At 38.7% G+C, this 20684-nt stretch overlaps 1 protein-coding gene across 1 annotated transcript in view; it reads right to left on the bottom strand.

Annotated features, from left to right (window-relative positions):
• Positions 1-19802, bottom strand: part of cacna2d2a (calcium channel, voltage-dependent, alpha 2/delta subunit 2a) — a 223473-nt gene extending 203671 nt beyond the window's left edge. Inside the window, 2 exon segments of the mRNA XM_032550637.1 lie at positions 14004-14085; positions 19295-19802. Coding sequence (XP_032406528.1) covers positions 14004-14085; positions 19295-19410 — 198 coding nt within the window. The 5' untranslated portion in view covers positions 19411-19802.
• Positions 19803-20684: the final 882 nt, after the last annotated feature.

The following is a 20684-nucleotide window of genomic DNA, read 5'->3' as shown; positions in this document are numbered from 1 at the left end:
TTTCAGTTTTTTAAATGCTAACATAAAAACTAGTTTATTAAACTCTTGTAGTTTTGACAAAGTTAATAAAAAGTTAACAGAACTCACTACTGTAAGTTCATCTTTCACAAACTCACATTTAGGTTCAAAATCTAAAACTGGCTAAATTTATGACAAAATTTACAGCATCCTGAAATGGGATCAATAAATAATACTTGCCTTAATTTATAAGAATCGTTCAGGTCTGATGTCATTATATAAAATTCAAACTCTATGCCAGTGTCTTCATATATCTAATCACTTTGTGCTTGCTTAAGCAGCCCTGTCCTCTCACATTTTAATTTCACTAATTTGTTTTGACAGGCCGGTGCCAACACAGACAGAGGATCAGATCTTAAGTGATATCAGTAAGCACCTTGGCTAGATTTCAACTTCAGGAACCTGTTCCCAGAACAAGGCCATTTTTCTGATGATCAGATTTTGCAGCTCTGGATATGGAGGTTTTACCATTTTTAATCACGAACTACAAAAAGATTTTCATACTGGTTTCCCAACATTATATCTAAGTTGGTTTTTTTTTCCAAATAAAACTTTTCTTTAAGTTTTCTTTCACAAAAATTTAAAGAAACTTCCACAGATTGCAGTTTTCTGACTGATCACCAGTTATCGATCTTTAAAAAGCCTGATCTGCTGATTCTGATTTTGGCAGATACCAATTTTTTTTTTGTCTGAAATGTTGGTAAATTTAGCAGGAAAGTCGCTGAGTTGGCAACAGCAGGGTAACTAGTGTTAACTGAAAATGTGCAGACCATGATCTGGTGATGATCTGTCAGTCAAACTTCTTTCATGGGAGAGCAGAAGAGAGGCAGTGGCTGATTTTTAGACCTTTGCTGAGGTAGATAAGATCGAGGGATAAGATCGGCTTTAGATTTAAGTATTAACTGATCATCAATCTGTCAAAATAAACGAAATCGGCACAGATAAATCGATATACCCCTACTTAAAATCCTCAACTGTTGGCATTTTTTTTTTGGCTGACCAGTTCACATGACTGGCTTTCATTTTTGTTTGTCATGTTTTGCTTTTTTACAGATAAGATAAAAAAAAAAAACATTTTTAAAAAGTCCGAATCCTGAATAAGGAAGCAAAAAATGTGGATTGGTGCATGGCCTAGACAAAATGTGACTTTTGCAGGCACAATTTTGTAACTTGGCTGCATGTACCACTGCACTGAACCCCATTGAAAACCTTCTGGTTATTCCACCAAATATTGATTTCTGAGTTAAAACATTATTATTGTTGGTTCTAAATTAATATGAACTAGTTTTCTTTGCATTATTGGAGGTCTAAAAGGACTACATCTTTTTCCTTATTTAGACCATTTCTCATTTTCTGCCAATAAATAGAAAATGTTTGTTTGTAATTTTGGAGACATGTTGTCAATATTTCATAGAATAAAAGAACAATGTTCATTTTACTCAAGCATATACCTATAAAGACTAAAATCAGAGACACTAATCATTTTAAGTGGTCTCTTAATTTTTCCAGACATGTATGTTCTCCATCACAGAACGTGCAGATCTGTTTGGGTTTATACATGCAACACACCCCGATACATGCATATAAATGTAGGTTTACAAATCTATTCAAATAAAACAGCCAAAGGGGAAAAGATAAATCAGTCCAAGCTGAATCTAAAATGAAGGAGGTTGACTGGAGTGTGGAGAAAGTGGAAGGTTCACCTCCACCCTTTACTGGGAGAAGAGCAAACCAGCCAGAGGCCATCAGGAGAACAGCGTTAAAACATTTCGCTTACGGAGGCTGCTCTCAAAGGCAGAGGAGATTCCTCACTGCCTACATGGTGAAAATTCAAACACTTTGCTAAGTCTTAAACAGAATCTGTGCTCTTAAGAACCACCCACCACTGAGGGAAGCCAATTAAAGTTATTCAGAGCTGTGACCAATCAACGGCAGACAAGAGCAGGTGGAGAGGGAGAAGAAGAGGAAGACAAAACCTCCAAGAGTAAAACCCAAAATCATTAAAAAAGGCTCTTTTACGCAAACAGAAACAATAGAACTATATAAATACACATGCGATCAAAACGGGAAACAAACGTCACGGCAGCCGAACAGAAACACCCCCTCTGCAGTGAAATGAATAAAACACTTCACACCTGGAATTTTCTAGGGCATCACGCCACTCCACATTACCACTGCAACCCACACAGGTAACTGCACCCCGTTGTTTCTCTCTGTCAAGAACGCACAGCACCAACGACTCCCGGAAACATCAAACAAGATGGCGAATACAAATTACACACGCATGTGAACACATATATCCTGAAATATCTAAAAAAAATAAAATACATGGAGATGAGGAGAGAACTGCAGCGTCTGCAGAAACACTGAATCACTCTGTCTGTTTCTCTGAAGGGGCTGGCTGGAGCTTTAGCAGAGCCCTAATCCTGTTTTGACACGTAATGCTATATTGTCTCCTTTTAAACAAGTGCATGGCCTTTTTTCCTCCCCTAAAAGCCACATGGACTGCACTGGCTTTTTGTTTTCCTTGAACTCATCAAAGCAGCAATTAGCTACGCAAATGCAGTATCCAAACGTTGCCACAGTGAGTCAGACGCTGCTCTGCTCTGCTAGAGCTGTACTCTGGTTGCTTCCTTAATTCAGAGAAATATTTTAGATATTTCAGCCACTATAAACACAAACAAAAATATTCTCTAAAGTCTCTGACAACATGAAGTCAGCGCTGCGTTTCCAAGATCTGAATTATTTGTCCCACTCAGCTGACTGATGAATGAGCAGTTAAACACAGGAATGCTAAATATATCGTTTTATTGCAGCGATATCACAAAAATGCTGAAATTACAAGAAAAATCTAACATTTTTCTAAGAATTTTCTGGTGCAAACAGAAAACAAGGTAACCTTACAGAGTGCACGCAAAAAAAAAACCCCAAAGGGGATTAGATGCCCAATTAAAAGAAAAATGTATATAAAAACACAAAAAATAAATGTAGTTCAATATAATTCAATGTTAAATTAAGCATGAGATTTGAACAGTAAGATAACACAAGTATTAACTTAAGAATTGCTTTTTATTTTAAACAAACAACTGTTTGATTGATTGATTACATGTTACCTGTCAGCTGGCTGAAAGCGAAGCCCAACACTTTTCCCTAGCTTAGGAAATCAGAAATTGGGAAATTAAAAAAAAGTAAAGACAGAGTCACAGTCTGGAAACAACCTGAGGATCATCAATCACTCTTCTTAAGATATCAAAGCTTTAAAATTACTGTTTTCTTAATAAAAAAAAATTACAGTTAGTGGGTATGTAGGCAAGGATTTTATTTTTAAAAAATTAATTAAATGAAGTAAGTTAGTGAGCAGCAGATAGAGTATTTGTTGTTTTTTGTTTAAAAAAATAAGTATATCATCTTTGACACATTTTTTTATCTATGACAATTACATATAGCTATTTTACAATAATCAAATAAACAAATACATGAGGTAAAAGTAAAGATTGCAGCAGATTTATTTTTTTTGGATGTGTCATGAAATATCAGTGGTCAATTTGGCTTTAAGCTTGGAGAAATTAGCATAATGAGAAGCCAGGGACAGGGCAATGGCATTATGCAGTTCTTTCAAAACCATCACATTTTCATTGCAAAGCCATTTTGGAATAATTCCTTCAACACCAACTCGTGGTTATCTGCATGCAGGGCTGCACTCCGCAGATATATGTATTTTCATTTATATAAACACCGCACACCGGTGCCAAGCCATCAAGCCGGGGAGCTGAGGAATCCTTGTAACCTTCCCCGGTGTCAGAAAACCAATAAAAAGGCAGAAAAATAAATACGGGGGGTTTGTGTACCCTTCTGTTCGGCTGTCAGCCCAGGGGAGTCTGGGCTGGGTGTAATGTTGTTGACTGGCTCTCGCACTCTTTAACGTGGAGCCGATAACTGGCTTTATGCGGCTCCGACGTCCGCGATTATTTTGTTGTGTGCTCAGTTTTTACAGGTTGGTGTGAATACGCAGCGAATGGCACACAAACAAAGAGAGGACCTGCGTTCTAAACAAATAAAAGCTGGATTGGTAGCAGAGCACGCCTAAGCTTTTACAACCCTGACGTGAAACCGTCAGACTGACAGGACGTCTGCGTGCGGGCCGAGCCAGACAGCAGGAAGCTCCACAACGGTTGGCGAAGCGTCAGCGTAACATAATTAGTTATTTGCTCCCTTGATTTGGGATTGTTTTTGAGCTATTCCTCGTTTGGCACGTTTTAAAATGTTGCTTTTAACTCACATTTAAAATGAATTTACAACAGCTCGCAGACCCCTCGTTTATCTGACATTTCTATTCACGTCACAGTGTGAAATCCAGCAAAAAGCCTTGCTAAAGCCTGCTAAATTCATCTGACATTAACATTTCCTTTTATTAACTGCACACTTCGCTGACACTTAAGACAAAAAAATGTAATAAAAAGCCCAGAAAATTAGCAACCTGTCCAATTAATTTTTTATGTAATATTTGGTTTTTAACATTCTGTGTGAAAGTGTGTAAAATTTCAAATAAAATAATTCCAACAAGCTGAATTTCTGCTTCTAACATTACCATAATTTTGGTTGTATGAGCAATAATCTATAATTGTTCCTTGCAAAAGTATAAATACTCCTTAAACTTTTTCAAGCTTTGCTACAACCACCAACAATAATGCATTTTACTGAGAGTTTATGAACTAGAGCAGCACAGAGTCGTGGATCACTGAGAATTTGAAGAAATAATACATGAATTTAAAAAAGTTTTAACAAAGAACATGTAAAAAGTACAACTGTACATTTGTGTTAAGGCACAATAAGAAAAATAAATACCAAATATGTCTTATCGCCTGGACAGTTAGGATGGGGATTAATCAGAGGAACATTAAGGACGACTATGAGACCATTTTTTCTCTTTGGACGAGTAGAAAGAAAAGAAATGAGTGCATGGTCATTTTATGCTCATTTTTGGATTTATCTATTCCAATCAGCAGGTCAGTTTAAGTCCAGACTGCCTTCAAGACCACCTAAAGAGAAAAGATAAAGGATGGAAAATAGTCGTTGCAGCTAAATGTTTAAATTGTTTGGTTTTTATTTATGCTATTAGATTTTGGTATCTCTGACGATTTTAGATTTGTCTTATTAGTTTTACTAAACTTTATTTCATTTCTATTTTTTTCATTTATGTTCCTGTGATGTTGTTGTTGTGAAGCACTTTGGTCAGCTGAGGCTGTTATAAGATGTGTTATATAAATAAACTTTGACTTGACTTGACTATTTGTTCAAGTGCAGAGAACAAGTCTGAATCCTGCACCATTTTTCAAAAAGTGTTTGTGAGAAATGAAGGAAAGGAATAAAAATCAAGATGTGTTGACTAATTGTTATTATACTGTATATCCATAATGCTGCTGAATTACATTAAATGCATGGGTATTTAACTTCAGAGCTTTTTTCAATATTTGTAGAAAACTAACGGCCGATCCTCGAACGTGAAGCCGATCTTATCCAACGATCTTATGAACCTCAGCAAAGGTCTAAAAATCAATCCCTGCCCTCTTCTGATCTCCCATGAAGAAGGTTTGACTAGCAGACCGACCCTCCAGGATCTTCATGTCTGCAGATAACAATAGTCACTCATCAACTTCACTGCTATATTTAGCAACATTGCAGCCAAAAAAAACATTGGTATTAGCAAAAATCTGAATCGACAGGTCAGGTTGTTTAAAGATCGACAATCGCATAAACATGAAATCAGTGCATTTCTATTAAACATACGACCAGATATATAATAGAATGGCTTAGATCAAAGCATATGTATGTTAGAATGGCCCAGTCAAAGTATAGACCTAAATTAAACTTTGAATCTGTGATTAGGTTTGAACATTGGTGTTCAGAGATGATCTACATCCAATCTGATGGAGCTTCAAATATTTTGCAATAAAAATTTACAAAACTTAAATCTAAATGCTGGAGCGGCATTAACAGTGAGAAGTGGATATACAAAGTATTGATTCAGGGATGAACACAAAGATATGCCAAACCTTTAATTTTTGCTATTATGCTTTAGTCTATGACATAAAATCCTTACAAATTACATTAAAGTTTGAGGCTGTGACTTGACAAAGCGATAAAAAAGTTAAAATGGTATTAAAACGTTTCATCAATGCTTATGTAAAGGAAAAAAGGCTTTCCATTCACCTTTTTTGTAAACATCAAATTGCTCAGTGGAAGCTATTAACTATTTATCTCTTTCAACTTAAAAAAAGCAGCACAGAAAGGACGACGAACTGAACTGATAAAGTAGTGACTAAGGGTTGCAGGAAGGAAGCCAGAGCCTTAGAGTAAGCAATGAAGCTGGAATAGCCTGTGAAGTTTCACATAAACAGATAACTTAAGTGTTGGGGTCCAAACCAGAAGAGGAGAAATCAGAGAGAGAGAGAAAGAGAGAGTCACCAAATCTTCTCCCTCTCTCCTTTAAAGGAGACGTCTCACTCCTCTCTCCTTGCTTTTATCAAAAGGAGCTCTTTGCAGTAGCCAGCTCATCAAGAGTGCTCTGAAAAAACGCTTGGACTCTTACAGATTTACTGCTCACTTTACCATTACTTTTTTTATTGAAGAAAAAATGCTACCACAACCAGCAAGACCCCATGTTAAGAAGTAATTGTGCAACTAAATTCAGTAATTCTTTGCTTCAGCAACACTTGGCAGCAACAAACAAGTGTTTGCTGGGACTGGGAGTGAGTCTCTGAAATCGCTCTAAAGGAGATTTGACTCATTATTCTCTGCAAGAACTGCTTTAAAGGAGCAATATTTTGTCATTTCCTCACATGTAGTGTCATTTTACACCACAATAAAATACCTGTGTTACCCCAAGTTCTTATGAAAATGCTATAAATAGCAAACATACACACACACACACACACACACATTGTAATTCCACGACACTTTGCGCTATCTGAAAAATTTCCAACGGTTTCTGAAAGGGGAGACGTTGCGCTTTCCAGCCAATTTTGGGTCACCGTAACAGGGAGCGCGTGACGAGACACTCTTTTAATAGACGATAAATTGCAAAAATGAGTTGCTAGATATTGAATGTTCCAGTTGTTATGGAGAAATGGGCAAATATTTTTATTCACAGGACATTTTCAGAACTTTGTACAATTAAAATAAGCAAAAATATCCAAGCGGAGATTTGAAAGTTATGGTTATAGAGATGGACAGAGTACCCAAAAATTTTACTCAAGTAAGAGTGGCACTTTTAGTTTGTATAATAAGCTCAGCAAATGCGCAAATGTTCCACAAGGTGTTTGTGAATTGTTGCTGCTGCTAGTCTGGAGGAGCTCAGTGGAAAATGTGGAACTTTCTCAAACATGTGTTAAAAATTCAAAGTAACACATCAAGTATGGTTTTAAAGTCAATTTTGCATAATACCTCCCCTTTAACATTATTATTTTTTGCAACACTGTATGCATGTCCACACAGAGACAGATGAGCAGGCTCGGTTAAAGCTGACATCACTTTCAGGAAAAGAGGAAGGGGCTGTGGGCAGAGAGCAGGAGTGATGATGTCTGGCAGAGCAGACTGGGCATTTGAGACAGATTATTGGAAAACTCTGTAGTCAGCGATACTGTATAAATCCACCAGTGCACTTTATGGACTTATCTGTTTGTTGGGGCCGACTGCAGTGGCTGGGAGCAACACAGAGGAGCAACAAGAGACATCAGAAATTGTCTTCGACCTACATCTAACGTCGCCCTCCAGTAGCAGCTACATACGTGCTGTGATCAAATGGAACAAGATGCCTCTGCAACATAAACAAAAAAAAAAAACAAAAAAAAAAAAAGACCTGCTGCTCAGAAACACACACACACCACACACCTACGCAGACAGACGACATACATGTCAAGAGCATGCACGACGCCTGGCAACACTGGAGGCGAGAAGGTCTGTGCAAAGCTGAGATAAACCTTGAGCCAGCATGTGGTCAGCAGCCCAACTGATGTGGTGCTGACAAAGATACGGAGTGAAGGGGGAAAAGTGATAGAAAGAGAGCAAAAATACAGAGCAGATGAAGCTCATGCAAAGACTGAGCAAACGCTGAAAGCATCTCTTGGCAATCTGTCTCCCCTTCACATCGATTGAGAAGCCGCTCTCAGGTTTCATCCAGAGCAACAAACACGGAGACGACGAAGCATGGCAGCAGAGCAGACACACCCTAACAGAGCCGAGCCGCCAGGCGTCAGCCTGAAACCAAGGAGTTGAGGATCCGTCCTCTTCTGCAGCTTAAATTATTCATGCTGACTAGACTCTTCTCATTGCAATGAATTTCAGTTTCACTTGGACTGATCGTTTTAAACATGTTTAACAGTCGTGCTCTGCTAAAACCGTGGAAATCGCCCTGACACTATGAGCCCATCTGTTTGTGAAAAGTGCAGGTTTTATGAAATGCAAGCGGAGAATTCGGCTCAGTATATTTACTCATAAACTTTACTTTAGGAGTTCAAAATCTCTCAGAGGGAAACGTCGCTATTTGTTCAAACTTCATGTTCTCAAGCATTTCAGGCTAAACACGTTTAGTGAGTTTATTCTTCTTTTTCTTGTGTTTTAAATTGTTAGCCTGTTGTACATTTTAACCAATTTTAAAACATTTGTCTTAATTTCCAACAGAAAATATAAATAGCAAAAATTATGTACACTTGAAATTACTTATAAAGTATGACCTGGTATAATTTAAAAAAATAATTTATGCTCTGATATTTAGGAAAAAGCAATAACATTATAATCCAATTGTTTTTATTTTCAGTAAAACAAATGCAGCTACTGTTAAAGCTAAAATTCAATCACAAATTTAATAGTAATTATTAAAATAATAAAATAATAATGATAGCAATGCATCTTTATCAAACACTTATTAATTTAAAGTAGGTTTTACTTATGTCAAAGCTGCAAAATATTATTGTGACGGAGGAGCCGTCACGAGCTAAGACTTAATTATAGAGTCAGCATGCGCGCGCACACCCGCACACAATCACGCACACAATCACTAACTTACTTTTTGTTGCGGTTTAACCTGATGCGGTTCATCGTGGGTGCACCCGCGGTGTTCCTGCTTCAGTTAAACATTAATTCTAACCTGTTTTCAGCATTGAACGTTTTCCCGGTTCTGATTTCAAGTAACGTGTTTCCGGATTGTGGCGCGCAGGGAGGGAGTCACATGAAGTGGTGACGTCATCAGAGGGCATTGGGTGTAGTCTATTAAATTGAGTATTGTATTTTGTTTACAAGTTTATTTTATTTTATTTTTTTCTCTTATTATTATTATTATTTTATTATTTTGTATACTTTAAGAGTTGATTTGAGTTAGAAGTAATTGCTTATCTTTTTGCTTGTTTGGATTGTCTGTGGGCGGAGCCTGTGGCTTTAAAAGCAGGGCTCTGCTCCACAGGAAGACAGACATTTTTGAAGGTAAGAATTTAGATTGGGGGAGATGCTCTGGTCCACACTCCAGCACAGTAGATGGCGATGATACATCTTAACGTTAGATGTCACCCGCCAATAAAAAATCACAAAGAAGAAGAAGAACAGGAGGGCAGTCTGTGGTTAGACTCCTGAAGAAGTCACGCTGGAGGTGACGGACTGTTGCAGTGAAGGTACTGATGATTATTTGATTTCTAACCTGCTCTGGATATCCTTCGTGTGTGGTCTGCACCTGCCATCTTTGTGAGAGCTTAATAAATTCCTCTAAAACGATCTCCGACTTGGACCAGTCATTATGTTTGACTAAATCATAATAGAACCCCGTCACAATTATACATATTAGTTAATTTTGCTTGTTTCTTCAAATTAATCTTCTATAGTTTTAATCCATTTTATTTTATTTTGATTTCGTCTTTGCCCTCAAGGGACTACAACAATTTTGTAGGACTTGCCCTATGACAACAAATATTAAATTAAATGATTGTTAGAATTAAATTAAAGGAAAAATAGAGTTAAATATTACTTCAAAAAACTTTAGCAGCCTGAAAAACTGGTGTTAGCTATTAAGACGTAAGTAAGTAAAGTTTATTTATAAAGCGCTTTTTCAGACATAAAATCACAAAGTGCTGTAGAAATCAACCTTAAAAAACAAACACCCAGGTTGTCTCTAGTAGGTTGTTTATATAACTAACACATATGCTAACTCTTATCCATTTGGCATGCCTTTCTAAAGACTTTACAAAAAAAACAACTTTTTTTGTTTTATTTTAATTAGAAGAACGCTTCAGGCCATGACCATCGACTGAATCTTTTATGCAACTCTTGCCTCTGTAAACCTTGAAACAGAAACATTAGAATCAGGCATCTAAAAAAGCATCTACTTGCACAAATCAAGCTTACAAATATGAAACATTGAGTGTTTTTGCGTATTTTCTTTCCTTGTTTCTTCTGAGTAAAATTCTTTAATACATTTTCTTCATCCATTCCCGTTATAATGCATTGTCTACCAATACATTCTAGTGCTGTGGTTTGACAAAACACTAGAAAAAAAGAAAAAGAAATTCACAAACAATTCCAAACTATTTTGGAGCCAGGAACCAGTAACTGCTCTGCATCTTCACCTAAAATAACACAAAATATGTTAATAATAAAACAGTGATTACTGGACTAATCTGATTGTTGAAGCTTAGCCTGTATCTCTGATAAAGCATCGCTAATGACAGCTTGTGAGTGTGGGCGCACTATTGTGAATGTGCCTCAGGATATGAAAACAATGGAAGTGTCCGTCAGCGCCTCTCATCTCTACATACTGCAGCACATCAAACTCAGCAGCTCAACAAGACGAGCAAGATAAGGACCGTAAGCAGCTTCTGTGTGCTCACAGTTGAGTTTATCCGTCTGAGGAAGTTTGACACACATGAACATCCATCTCACTTGTCAAGCCATCGTTCAGTGCCCCCCCAGCACCTTCTAAAATGCCCACCTCCTCGGCTCCCAGTCGCCCACTCGCCTCGTCTATCTGAGCGCCACGTTTCTCCATTTTGAAACGTCCACCTCCTCTACATCACTCACCCTCCGTCTCAACAATGAGAGCTTGACTTAACCTGTCTACAGTAAATTTGAGGGCGTTTAAAAATCATTTTGGACCTAAAAAAAAAAAAAAACTATACATAGAAATAATATGGTTATTTTTCTGATTCAGACCTCGGCCTCACTCCCACATTCGTCCGCTACTTCGCTTGTCAAAAAAGATAACATCTCAACCAGGAGCGGGAACTGAGCAGAGCGCAATACATTCAACTTGGTTCACTTGTGTCCCTCCATGTAAGACAAACCCAGAAATAATTTGCACACACTTTACATTTTTTTTTGTCTCATGTGAGAATAAACTGCGCATGAAAAGGAAGGGGGCGCAGAGGGAGGCAATCTTGTTACGAGCCGGCATAGCCCTGGGAAGATTTCTATCAGACACACGTAAAGAGAGAGGCATCCATTTAGAAAATGGCTTTTCTAGGCATGCTGGGCCATTTAGCACACCCTGTGACGACTCCTGTTTGGGGCAATGATAAATGTTCTTTCACACACAGTCTGTGCACCCAGTCAGACCAGCACACACACACACACACACGCACGCATACACACACACAAAGCCATATGGGCAGCCAACACAAGACATCTCTGGTAGTAACACTTTTAGAGCGAGACAGGCTTCGTTGGGTTTGGCTAACGGACACAACCTCACACACTTGTTGACTCGATTGGTTTAAATACGAGGAACTTCACGTTTACAGAGCGCTGAATATCAAGTCGACACTCGGAAACAAGGAATCGGTTCACTTAAACATGAGAAACCGCGTCCCACTTTCAGAAAAACCACAACTGAAAGCCACAAAGAGCTTTCTAACAAAACTAAAGCAGCATTAACTTGTACAGTTTTCCTGTTAATTAGGATTAGTGATCAAATCAATCATGTCGAAGAAGCTTGATCGAAATCTTGTTTCCATTTAAAAACTAAACATTATCAGGATGCATCATCAACTTTTAACATTTTGGTGTTTAAATGTATAAAATGTTATTTACTTACTGGAAAAAAAATGCCACTTCCTCTTAAATCGCATCCAATGCTTGTGTTTAAATGTATCAAAGTTATAGATTTGCACCAATTGCAACTTTTCAGCGTGATTCTAACTTCAGATTTTTTCATAAAAATTAATCCGCCTGTTTCTATTTTAGTTAATTTGGGATTCTGTCCCAGAAAACAGAATAGTTTTATTTAATTATTGCAAACCAACTGTGTGTAAGAATGCAACGGACCTAACAAAGATGGAATATTTGTAATAAATGCTGCATAAAAGCTCTGGTTTTTAGTTATATGTGTGGCCTCTGGGATGAACTTTAAGCTAAAATGGAGGTTTGTTAATATACTTAGTTATTCCATCAGGGATATGAATAATTGTGGACTTAATTGTAGATTTTAGAAACCATAATAATATGACTTATCTGCCTTGTTCTTCTTTTTTTTTACTTTAATACTTCAGCACTTCTATCACAAGTCTTAACCTTTCTTCTCAGAAAAGCCCTAAAGCGACACATTTTGGGGGAAGCAAATGTCAATTTGTTTCTCTCATCTGTTCTAGAAGAATCCAATTTTTTGGTAATGGTTGAGAAAACTTTTTCATTTTTCAAGCTAACAAAGAAGACTTCTTTGAGTTTTTAAAATCTCACTTCAACATCTGCTGTACACCATGTCCAAACCAGCAGCTTTATGCACACCTTGTAGCTCAGAGATGCATGATTTCTACCAAACAGAGTCAAGACACTTTCACCTTGAAGCCGTGTTACTTAGTAAGTCTACTCCTCAGCACTACTCAGCAGGAGTACTGAGAAAAATATTTACACACTGTGAAAAGCAAACATTTTGACAGGTAAATACTCCGCTCTGCTGTGTTTACACTGGATAAGTGCTAAAATCAACCTTGCTATATCAGACACTCCGAGCGTCTGCCTTATATCAACTAATGGTCATTACCCTTTCCACCGGGACGAGCTCCGCCAGCTCTCCTCCTCCTCTCTGGGATCCATCAATGTCGCCGCCATACGACCAGTTATTACACAACCCACTGTTACTGCTAGCATTAAAGCCACAGGCGTCGCACAGGCCCGATGAATCACACTCACCCAAACAGCAGTAATGAAGCATTTATCTCAGGGTGCATTACAAACCCTGGAAGCATGGCAAATGTGCACATGGCAGAAGTACGATGAAACCGTGTCAATAACACGGCGCTCAACCATCTGCTCTGCCACAAGACACACATGTTACACAGAAACTGTGATACTGGAGACACTAAAACCAAATCTGCACTCTGGAGAGTCTGCCCATCTCATGAATTTTATTTGGTTCTCATGTGTTTTTATGTAAAAGAATTAAAAAAAGTGGTAAGACTGACATGACACTGTCACAAACCAGATATAAGATTCATGACGGAGTCTTCGTGCATGGTTATGACCGATGTCATAAACATTGCATTGTTTAATACAAGGCTGCCACTTTTAGTGAACTTTTAAGGCACGTTTTAGTACAACTTTGCATTAAAAGTGTCATTATTTACCAAATGACACTTCATGACAACAGTCATAACCATTCATGAAGACTCCTTTGGGGTCAGTAACATGTGTTATAACATGTGTATGACAGTGTCATGTCAGTCTTATGCACACCCCTACAAATAAGGCGTTACCAAAAACTTAAAACTCCCACCATTTTCTGTTCATGAATGTGTCAATTTATAGTTAAATGAAAGAAAATCTTATAAAGTCAAAGGCATTTGCTTGTCAATAAAGATGAAAAAGCTTGTTGTTTTCTGCTATGCCTTTGCAGTCTTTGATACTCACACACGTACACACATTTATGTTGTACAACCAAGCCCAGAGGAATCTGATTAATAATGCAAGGAAACGCAGCTCGTCACATGTTCGCGTGACTGTCAACTTACCGATCTCATCTGCTGAGCTCCGGTAACGTGCTGAAGAACCTTTTCCAGCTCCTTCTCAATGCGTCCGGCCCAGTGAATCATTCTGCAAAAAATAAATAAAACACATGTCCCTCAACATCTGCATCTGAACAGGTTCTCACACAGTTCTCTGTCACTACATAGGAATAAATGACTGAGTATGTCTGTCTGTCCCCACTGTGTTCTGCTGGAAAGCTGCCACAATCTGTGCCAATGTTTCCGAATTCCTATCTGGACGAATCCTTTTCCTAATGTCCAACTTTCTCATCAGCACTTCCTTCGCTCGTCAAATCCTGCATGCATCTATCTGGTTGGGCTTGTCTTGCCTCAGCTTTGGATCTCCAGCTTCATAATAAAATTGCTGGGGTCTGACAGAAGTGCACCCTAGGCAGGAGCTGATCTCCGTTAGACGGAGCCAAGTTGGGAATTAAGAGATCAAACGCCTGGAGCTCACCACTGTATATCTCTCGCAGAGCAACAAATGACTTAATGGATCCAGATTTAGATCATTTTAAAGAGAAGGAGCCAGCCTGGCAACCTGGATGTGTGCTGCTCAGTTCACAGAACAGTTTAAAAGCTTTCAGCAATCAGATGAATAAACTCTGTCATGCGTTCACGGTCCAGCCACCGGCTGCCAACCTTTTTAAGATAACCAATCAGTCGCATCAACATCTCAACACAATGTGGTCGCTTGTCTGTTAATAAGATGACAGAAACAAATGTCATCTTCAAATGTCAGATTTGCTCAGAAGATGAGAAGGAAGAAGGCCGAGTTAGTAGAACGCAGAAAACTGCCTTGCTGCCAAAAGTGGGGAGCGAGAAGCAACAGATCCAAACATGGACGCACGGTTTGTCTGTATTTATCGTACAAGTTTAAGAGAAAACTCTTAGTTGTCAGGAAGTGGTGCGGGTGAGGTGGTGAGGCAGACGCTGTAGACCCAGATGAGATGAATAAGGGATGTTTAATGATAAATAAGTCCGGGAACAAGCAGCAGGCACAAGGAAACACAGAACGACGAAGAAGCTAACATTGACGAAACATTGACGACGACTAGACTGGACATTGACGAGGACCCGACCAGGAACAAGGAACACAGGTGGAGTTAAATACATGGGAGGGTAATCACAGAACGAGACACACCTGGGAACAATCAAGGGGAGGACAGGACAACGAAGAGACTCAAGGACACAAAAAACTCTAACTAAACATGGAAAAACACAGATCCTGACATTAGTGTTTTCTAAAGAGGGAGAAGGAGGCAGAGTGAGAGTGTTTACTATGAAAGGTCATAAAAAAGGCAGGACACTATGAGTCCAGGCAATACTTCAGTCCCTCTTTAATACGCTAAAACTTCAATTAGTCAGACTGGGATTTGCTAATTTTCCCATAATTACCTCTGAGTGATGGAAAAAAAAAAAAGATCAAAGCTAAGATTGACTACCATTTTCAGCCAACGAACGTGTCAACAAACCGTCTGAGCCAGAAAAATCCTGATCTCTGAATCTCTAGTTTAATTCGTCATTAAATTAGTTATTTACAAAAAACAACTTTTTAATCAAGCAAACTAGGAGGTCAGTTTCAAAGAGACTCGCATGAATACTGCTGATCAAAATAAAAAGTGGTTTAAATGAATGAATGAAAACTGGCTAATTTTCCCAACCGTTTGGCTCTGATTATTGATTGGGAGGTCAAATATTGATAAATCAGATTTAATTAAACGCATGAAAACTAAACATGTTCTATGTGAACATGGTGAACTATTTTAATGAACTATTTTAATAGTTTGGTCAACATGCTGTGATAAATATGGTGAGGATTTTGTAATTCATTCATATTAGTTATGAAAAACGACTAATTGTGATCAAGTGGTGCTGATATTGACTAATTAACCACAATTATCAATTTGCTCATGTTGATGATCAAACTCATCATATATGGTGGAAAATCAAATGAGTTTATAAGTAGAAATGAATGAATCAATCAGCCAAATATCTTAAAAAGACATTTATAAAATCCATCAAAGTTACAAACTCACAACATTTTGGTCTAAAAACTTTTCAACAACCAACAAGAACTTTGATCCACTTCCTGAAATTATGTTTAGGGACATAAGTTTTGAATAAAAATGTGTTATATAGTGTTGATTCAAAACAAATGTCTGAACAAGGCACTAAACATAAAAACAGAACCAATATAGAATATTTGATATTTGCTCAGTTGAATTCAGTCAAATAGTCTCAGTATCTATTATATATATTCAAATTTGGCCAAAGAAATAAAATAATTCAGTCAAGTTGAGCTTATTCTCAACTTGACTAAACATTTATAAAAAGGTTTCTAAGTAATCCTCTTGAACAAGCATGTGGCGACAGAGGAAAGGAAAGCTCCGTTATAATGAACTTTATAAGGAATGATGAGAGTAATTCTTTAACTTTCCACTGGATTCAAAACTCATACATCTATCATAGAAGCTGCAGATCACTTTTGTGCTATAATCTATAAAATGAAACCCTGGAATTGGTCCAAATGAAATCAGCAGGTCAGACTTTAAAGAAAACTGAAAACTCACTGGCAATACAGAAAAGTTTACATTTATAAATAGCTAGCTGGCTAGCTAGCTGGCTAGCTAACTAGCTAGAAAAACAGACAGACACTATATTCATCTCCAATGCTATCCAGAAACCCAAAAAGAGCAAAAGATTTGTAAAATGATCAATAATAATCTCTATAGAAAGGGGGTGTTACTTTAAAAGCACTGAAATAAAATTTAAACCAGAAATCAAACTAATCAAGCTAATAAAAATTGGAGCTATGTCCATATATTGTCCCATGTTGTAAAAAAGAATAAATAGAAATAGATGCACAAATCAATCAGTTGATTTGAGTTTTATAAATGATTTAAAGATCTGTTTTTTCTGTTCACTAAAAATCTATTTTCTGTCAATGACTGTATCAACCAACAGCCTGCACTTTAATAGACGTGTTATAGTTAAATAAAATACATTCCTATAGAGGTTAAAGGCACTTAAGACACAGTTGGATTCAGAACCTGAACCTCTATTATAAAAAAAAAAAGCCTGCCACACTTTATTTTTCTCTTAATTCTTGGATGAAAATATCAGAAGAAGTTAAGATCCAAATTGGTCGGGAAAAGCTCGATTGCTGCATCTCTAACTACAGGGAACATCTGAACTGCCGGGGGAAATAAGCAGTCAAGCAATATCTGTTCAAATGTTCTTTTTCCAAACTACTTTATCGTGACTTCTCAGTTTTACTGGACTAAATCGAATGAGAAACATCCTCCAGTCTCAGATGTGCAGAACTCCAGCTACTGAGATATCAGGACACGGTTATTTAGGAAATTATATGCACTACTGGGGCCTGATGCTAAACGCACGCCTTTAGACCTCGGGTGTAATGAAAGCTGCGATATCTTTTTTTAAAACAAAGAAGTTTTCATGGTTCAGCACATTAAAGCCGACCGCGTGCTCTCTGCCTCTTTCTATGATGTAGTTGTAGAAACACCGCCATTTGTTCGCCTGCGTTTTTGATGGGTTTTTGTCAACGCATGCTGATTTATGCCCGGCCCGACATTACGGAAAAGCAGAAAATGTGATGAAATGAGTTCGGATGGGAGACCTGTGTGCCGGCAACATGCTATCACTGTGTCCATTCTGCTGCGATGGATCTCATCACTCGCACTGCCACGCTCAAAAATCTATTAGGGCAGGAGGTTGACTATTTTTTGATGTGTGGAAATAACATTTTGACAAGATTGCTGTTGATATTTTACCATCATTGGAAAGATTTAGTTTCTGGGGAGGAAAACCTGCTATCAGAACCGATTTCCCCACATCATTTAAACATATAGAAACTACTCCCTCTGCTAGAAACTCACTGAAGAATATACCGAAGCATTACCACCATGCAATCTGAGTTTTCAGAAAATGTGAGCGCTGCTGGGAAATTAAGTTAGTCTTCAAAACAAATAAAAAAAACTCAGATAGGTTGGCTCAGAAGCTGCATACAAAGACACACACATGCTTCTATTATGTAGCAAAATCTGGCAAACGTAATGTGGGTGACCCAAAACCCAGTTTAAAAACCCCAAGAGGAAGCTGAATATAATGCAGACTAAAACAAGGGCACCTCAGACCTGAAGGGAGGGAGAAATAAGATGTTCCTTAAAAAAAAAAAGAAGGGAATCAACTCAGAAGCTCTTAAAGCAACAATTGAATGACATAAATTTCCTGCGCCACCTTTTTTCATTGGGCTTAAACAATCAAATCTGCGATCCAGCTAATCTGAGTCAATGGCAGTTGCACTGAAAGTCACCTTGGACGTCAAACTAACAAACCCCTGGAGATTTTCACCAGATAATCCAGCAGGACGCATCAGGAGTCACTAAAATATATTTTTATTTCTCTTCCTTTGAGACAAATGTACACAATGACATCAGAAATAAACACTTTCATTAAATGTCCTCCAGAGTTCAGCAGCTGATGCACTTTAAGGGTTTATTATTGAGCAAAAAGGGATAAATAAATCTAATAAAAATAGATGTGTTGCCACCTTAGAAATGTGGTAATGAGGTTGTGCTTTAATCAGCCGATGTTCACCCTTCATTTTCTCGAGGAGAAGTAAATTGGCTTTGCATTTAGCTCAGTTGTCGGAACTGTTTCCCAACAGGTGCGCTGCAAAAGTCAAGCTTCAGTTTTCCTGCTTCAGTTTCAGGCTTTACTGATAACAAATCTGCTCAAACCATCATCTTCATGAACAGCTGGCCTTATAAGAGATTTTCATAATATCCATGCATGGTGAGTTTCTGGTATAGAGTAAGTTTAAAACATCAGCTTTTACTTACACGCTATTATTCCCACTATGTGTGTGGGCGTGCGTGTGGGTGTGTGTGTGTTATCCGGAGGACTTTAAAGCTTAGATCGGATGTTCTCCCACATGCAGAGACAGCCAAAAAAATTTCCATTTTCCATTTCATCCCCTTATTAATGTTTCTCAAAATCCGCCTCCAGCACGTGTCCTGTGCACCACGATGCCATATTCACAATTATTCTCAGCATCGGTATTCGATGATGTCTCTATGAAACAGGATGCGTGGGGACTGATGTTGATCTCGCTGCATCACACGGAGCATCAGGAAACATCAGATCCTGCGAGGTAAACTGCGCACACAGCCTTGTTGGGGGCCACCTGTCCTACTTCAGCCCTCTGCCTCCCCTCCTACCCTCACACCTAAACAGCGCTTAGTACTTACGTGTAGTGCTGTGGGAAGTGGTGGGTCCCGGCTGTCGGTGTGGAGACGCATATAATAAGTACAGTTTGTACGGCGAAGAGGCAGAAAACGCCGATCGACTGCGCGCAGATCGCCATTTTCCATTAAATATTCAAGAAACTGGGAGAAATAAGAGAGAGTACCGGAAGGACAGTCTCCCACTCTCTCTCTCTGTTTGTGTCTCTTGCAGCTGAGCTAAGAATAAACCGAGCTCCGGAGGAAAGTGAGCGGCAGGAGGTGAACGGTCCCCGGATGCTTCTGGACACTTCAGCCCCGCGCTGTGAGGGGCTCCACCGGAGGCGCACACGCCACGCAGAAATTTGGCACCAAAATAAATGATGATAGAAACAGAGTCAGGAGGCGAGGATCGGGGGAAAGATGCTCAGCCGCTGTTGCTGATGTGCCCGCCTGGCTGCTGCCTGTTCGCGCACTCGCTGTCCTCCCTCCCCTCTCTCTCTCTCTCTCCCAGCTAAAGCGCATATTCGCTCCCTTTTTTTCTCCTCGGTCGTCTCCAGTGTAACAACAGCCATACAAGGTGAAGCTCAAAGCGACGCCACTGTTCCCCATTACGCTTTCAAAATAAAACCATTTGTAGTTTCTGGTGCAAAACGTCGCACTGGCTGCGCGCAGCCCGTTGCGCGCAGCTTTTCCCTGAGAATGTTTTTTTAAACAACTTGCTCCTCTCCTCTAAATTATGATATTTGTTATATTTGACTCCTCACTTATTTTACAACATTAAATGCGCAAAGCGAGTTTGAGAATTGCCTCTTTTGTTGACTCAGCTTTGACCTCAGGTTTTTTTTTTATGCGTTTAATATTTTATTTTGTAGGTATAACTTCCTGTGTTTCACCCTTTGGCTCACTTGATTCATCTTTTGGCACATCAGAGGTCCTTCCTCCTTCTCCAAGCGGCCCGTTCCTGTGCGCTAGACGGGGGCGCGCATCAGGCCACCTCCCCCTCTTTACGCCCTCCTCTTCCTCCCCCTGTGCCGCCGCCTTCTTCACAAACTCTGGATTAGAAGCAGAAATCAAGGCTTTATTTTGCTAATTAGAGGCTCGCCTCTGGAGGGGCCCGTTGTATTCACTGGAGTGTAAACATTCAACAATCACAGGCTGATCCGCAACTACATTTGTTCCACTCATTGTCGCATCTGGTCCAGTGAACGAGTTTGAATGGATGCAAAAAGAATTAATGACGTTATTTTGGAGCTGAATGCGAATGTTTCGTTCTTTTAAAAGCTATTTGGGCGGAGGAGATTTGTGTTGAACAGATGAGCACAGTTCTATCTAAACATGTATAGAGAGCCTATAGTCAGGCCTGTCACAATAAGCAATGAGTCAATTAATGATAAATAAAACAAATCAATTTCCA

This window comes from Xiphophorus hellerii, chromosome 20 (assembly GCF_003331165.1).
Source record: "Xiphophorus hellerii strain 12219 chromosome 20, Xiphophorus_hellerii-4.1, whole genome shotgun sequence".
Lineage (NCBI taxonomy): Eukaryota > Metazoa > Chordata > Actinopteri > Cyprinodontiformes > Poeciliidae > Xiphophorus > Xiphophorus hellerii.
Note: the sequence above shows the minus strand (reverse complement) of the source record. Positions and strands in the feature narration are given on the sequence as shown.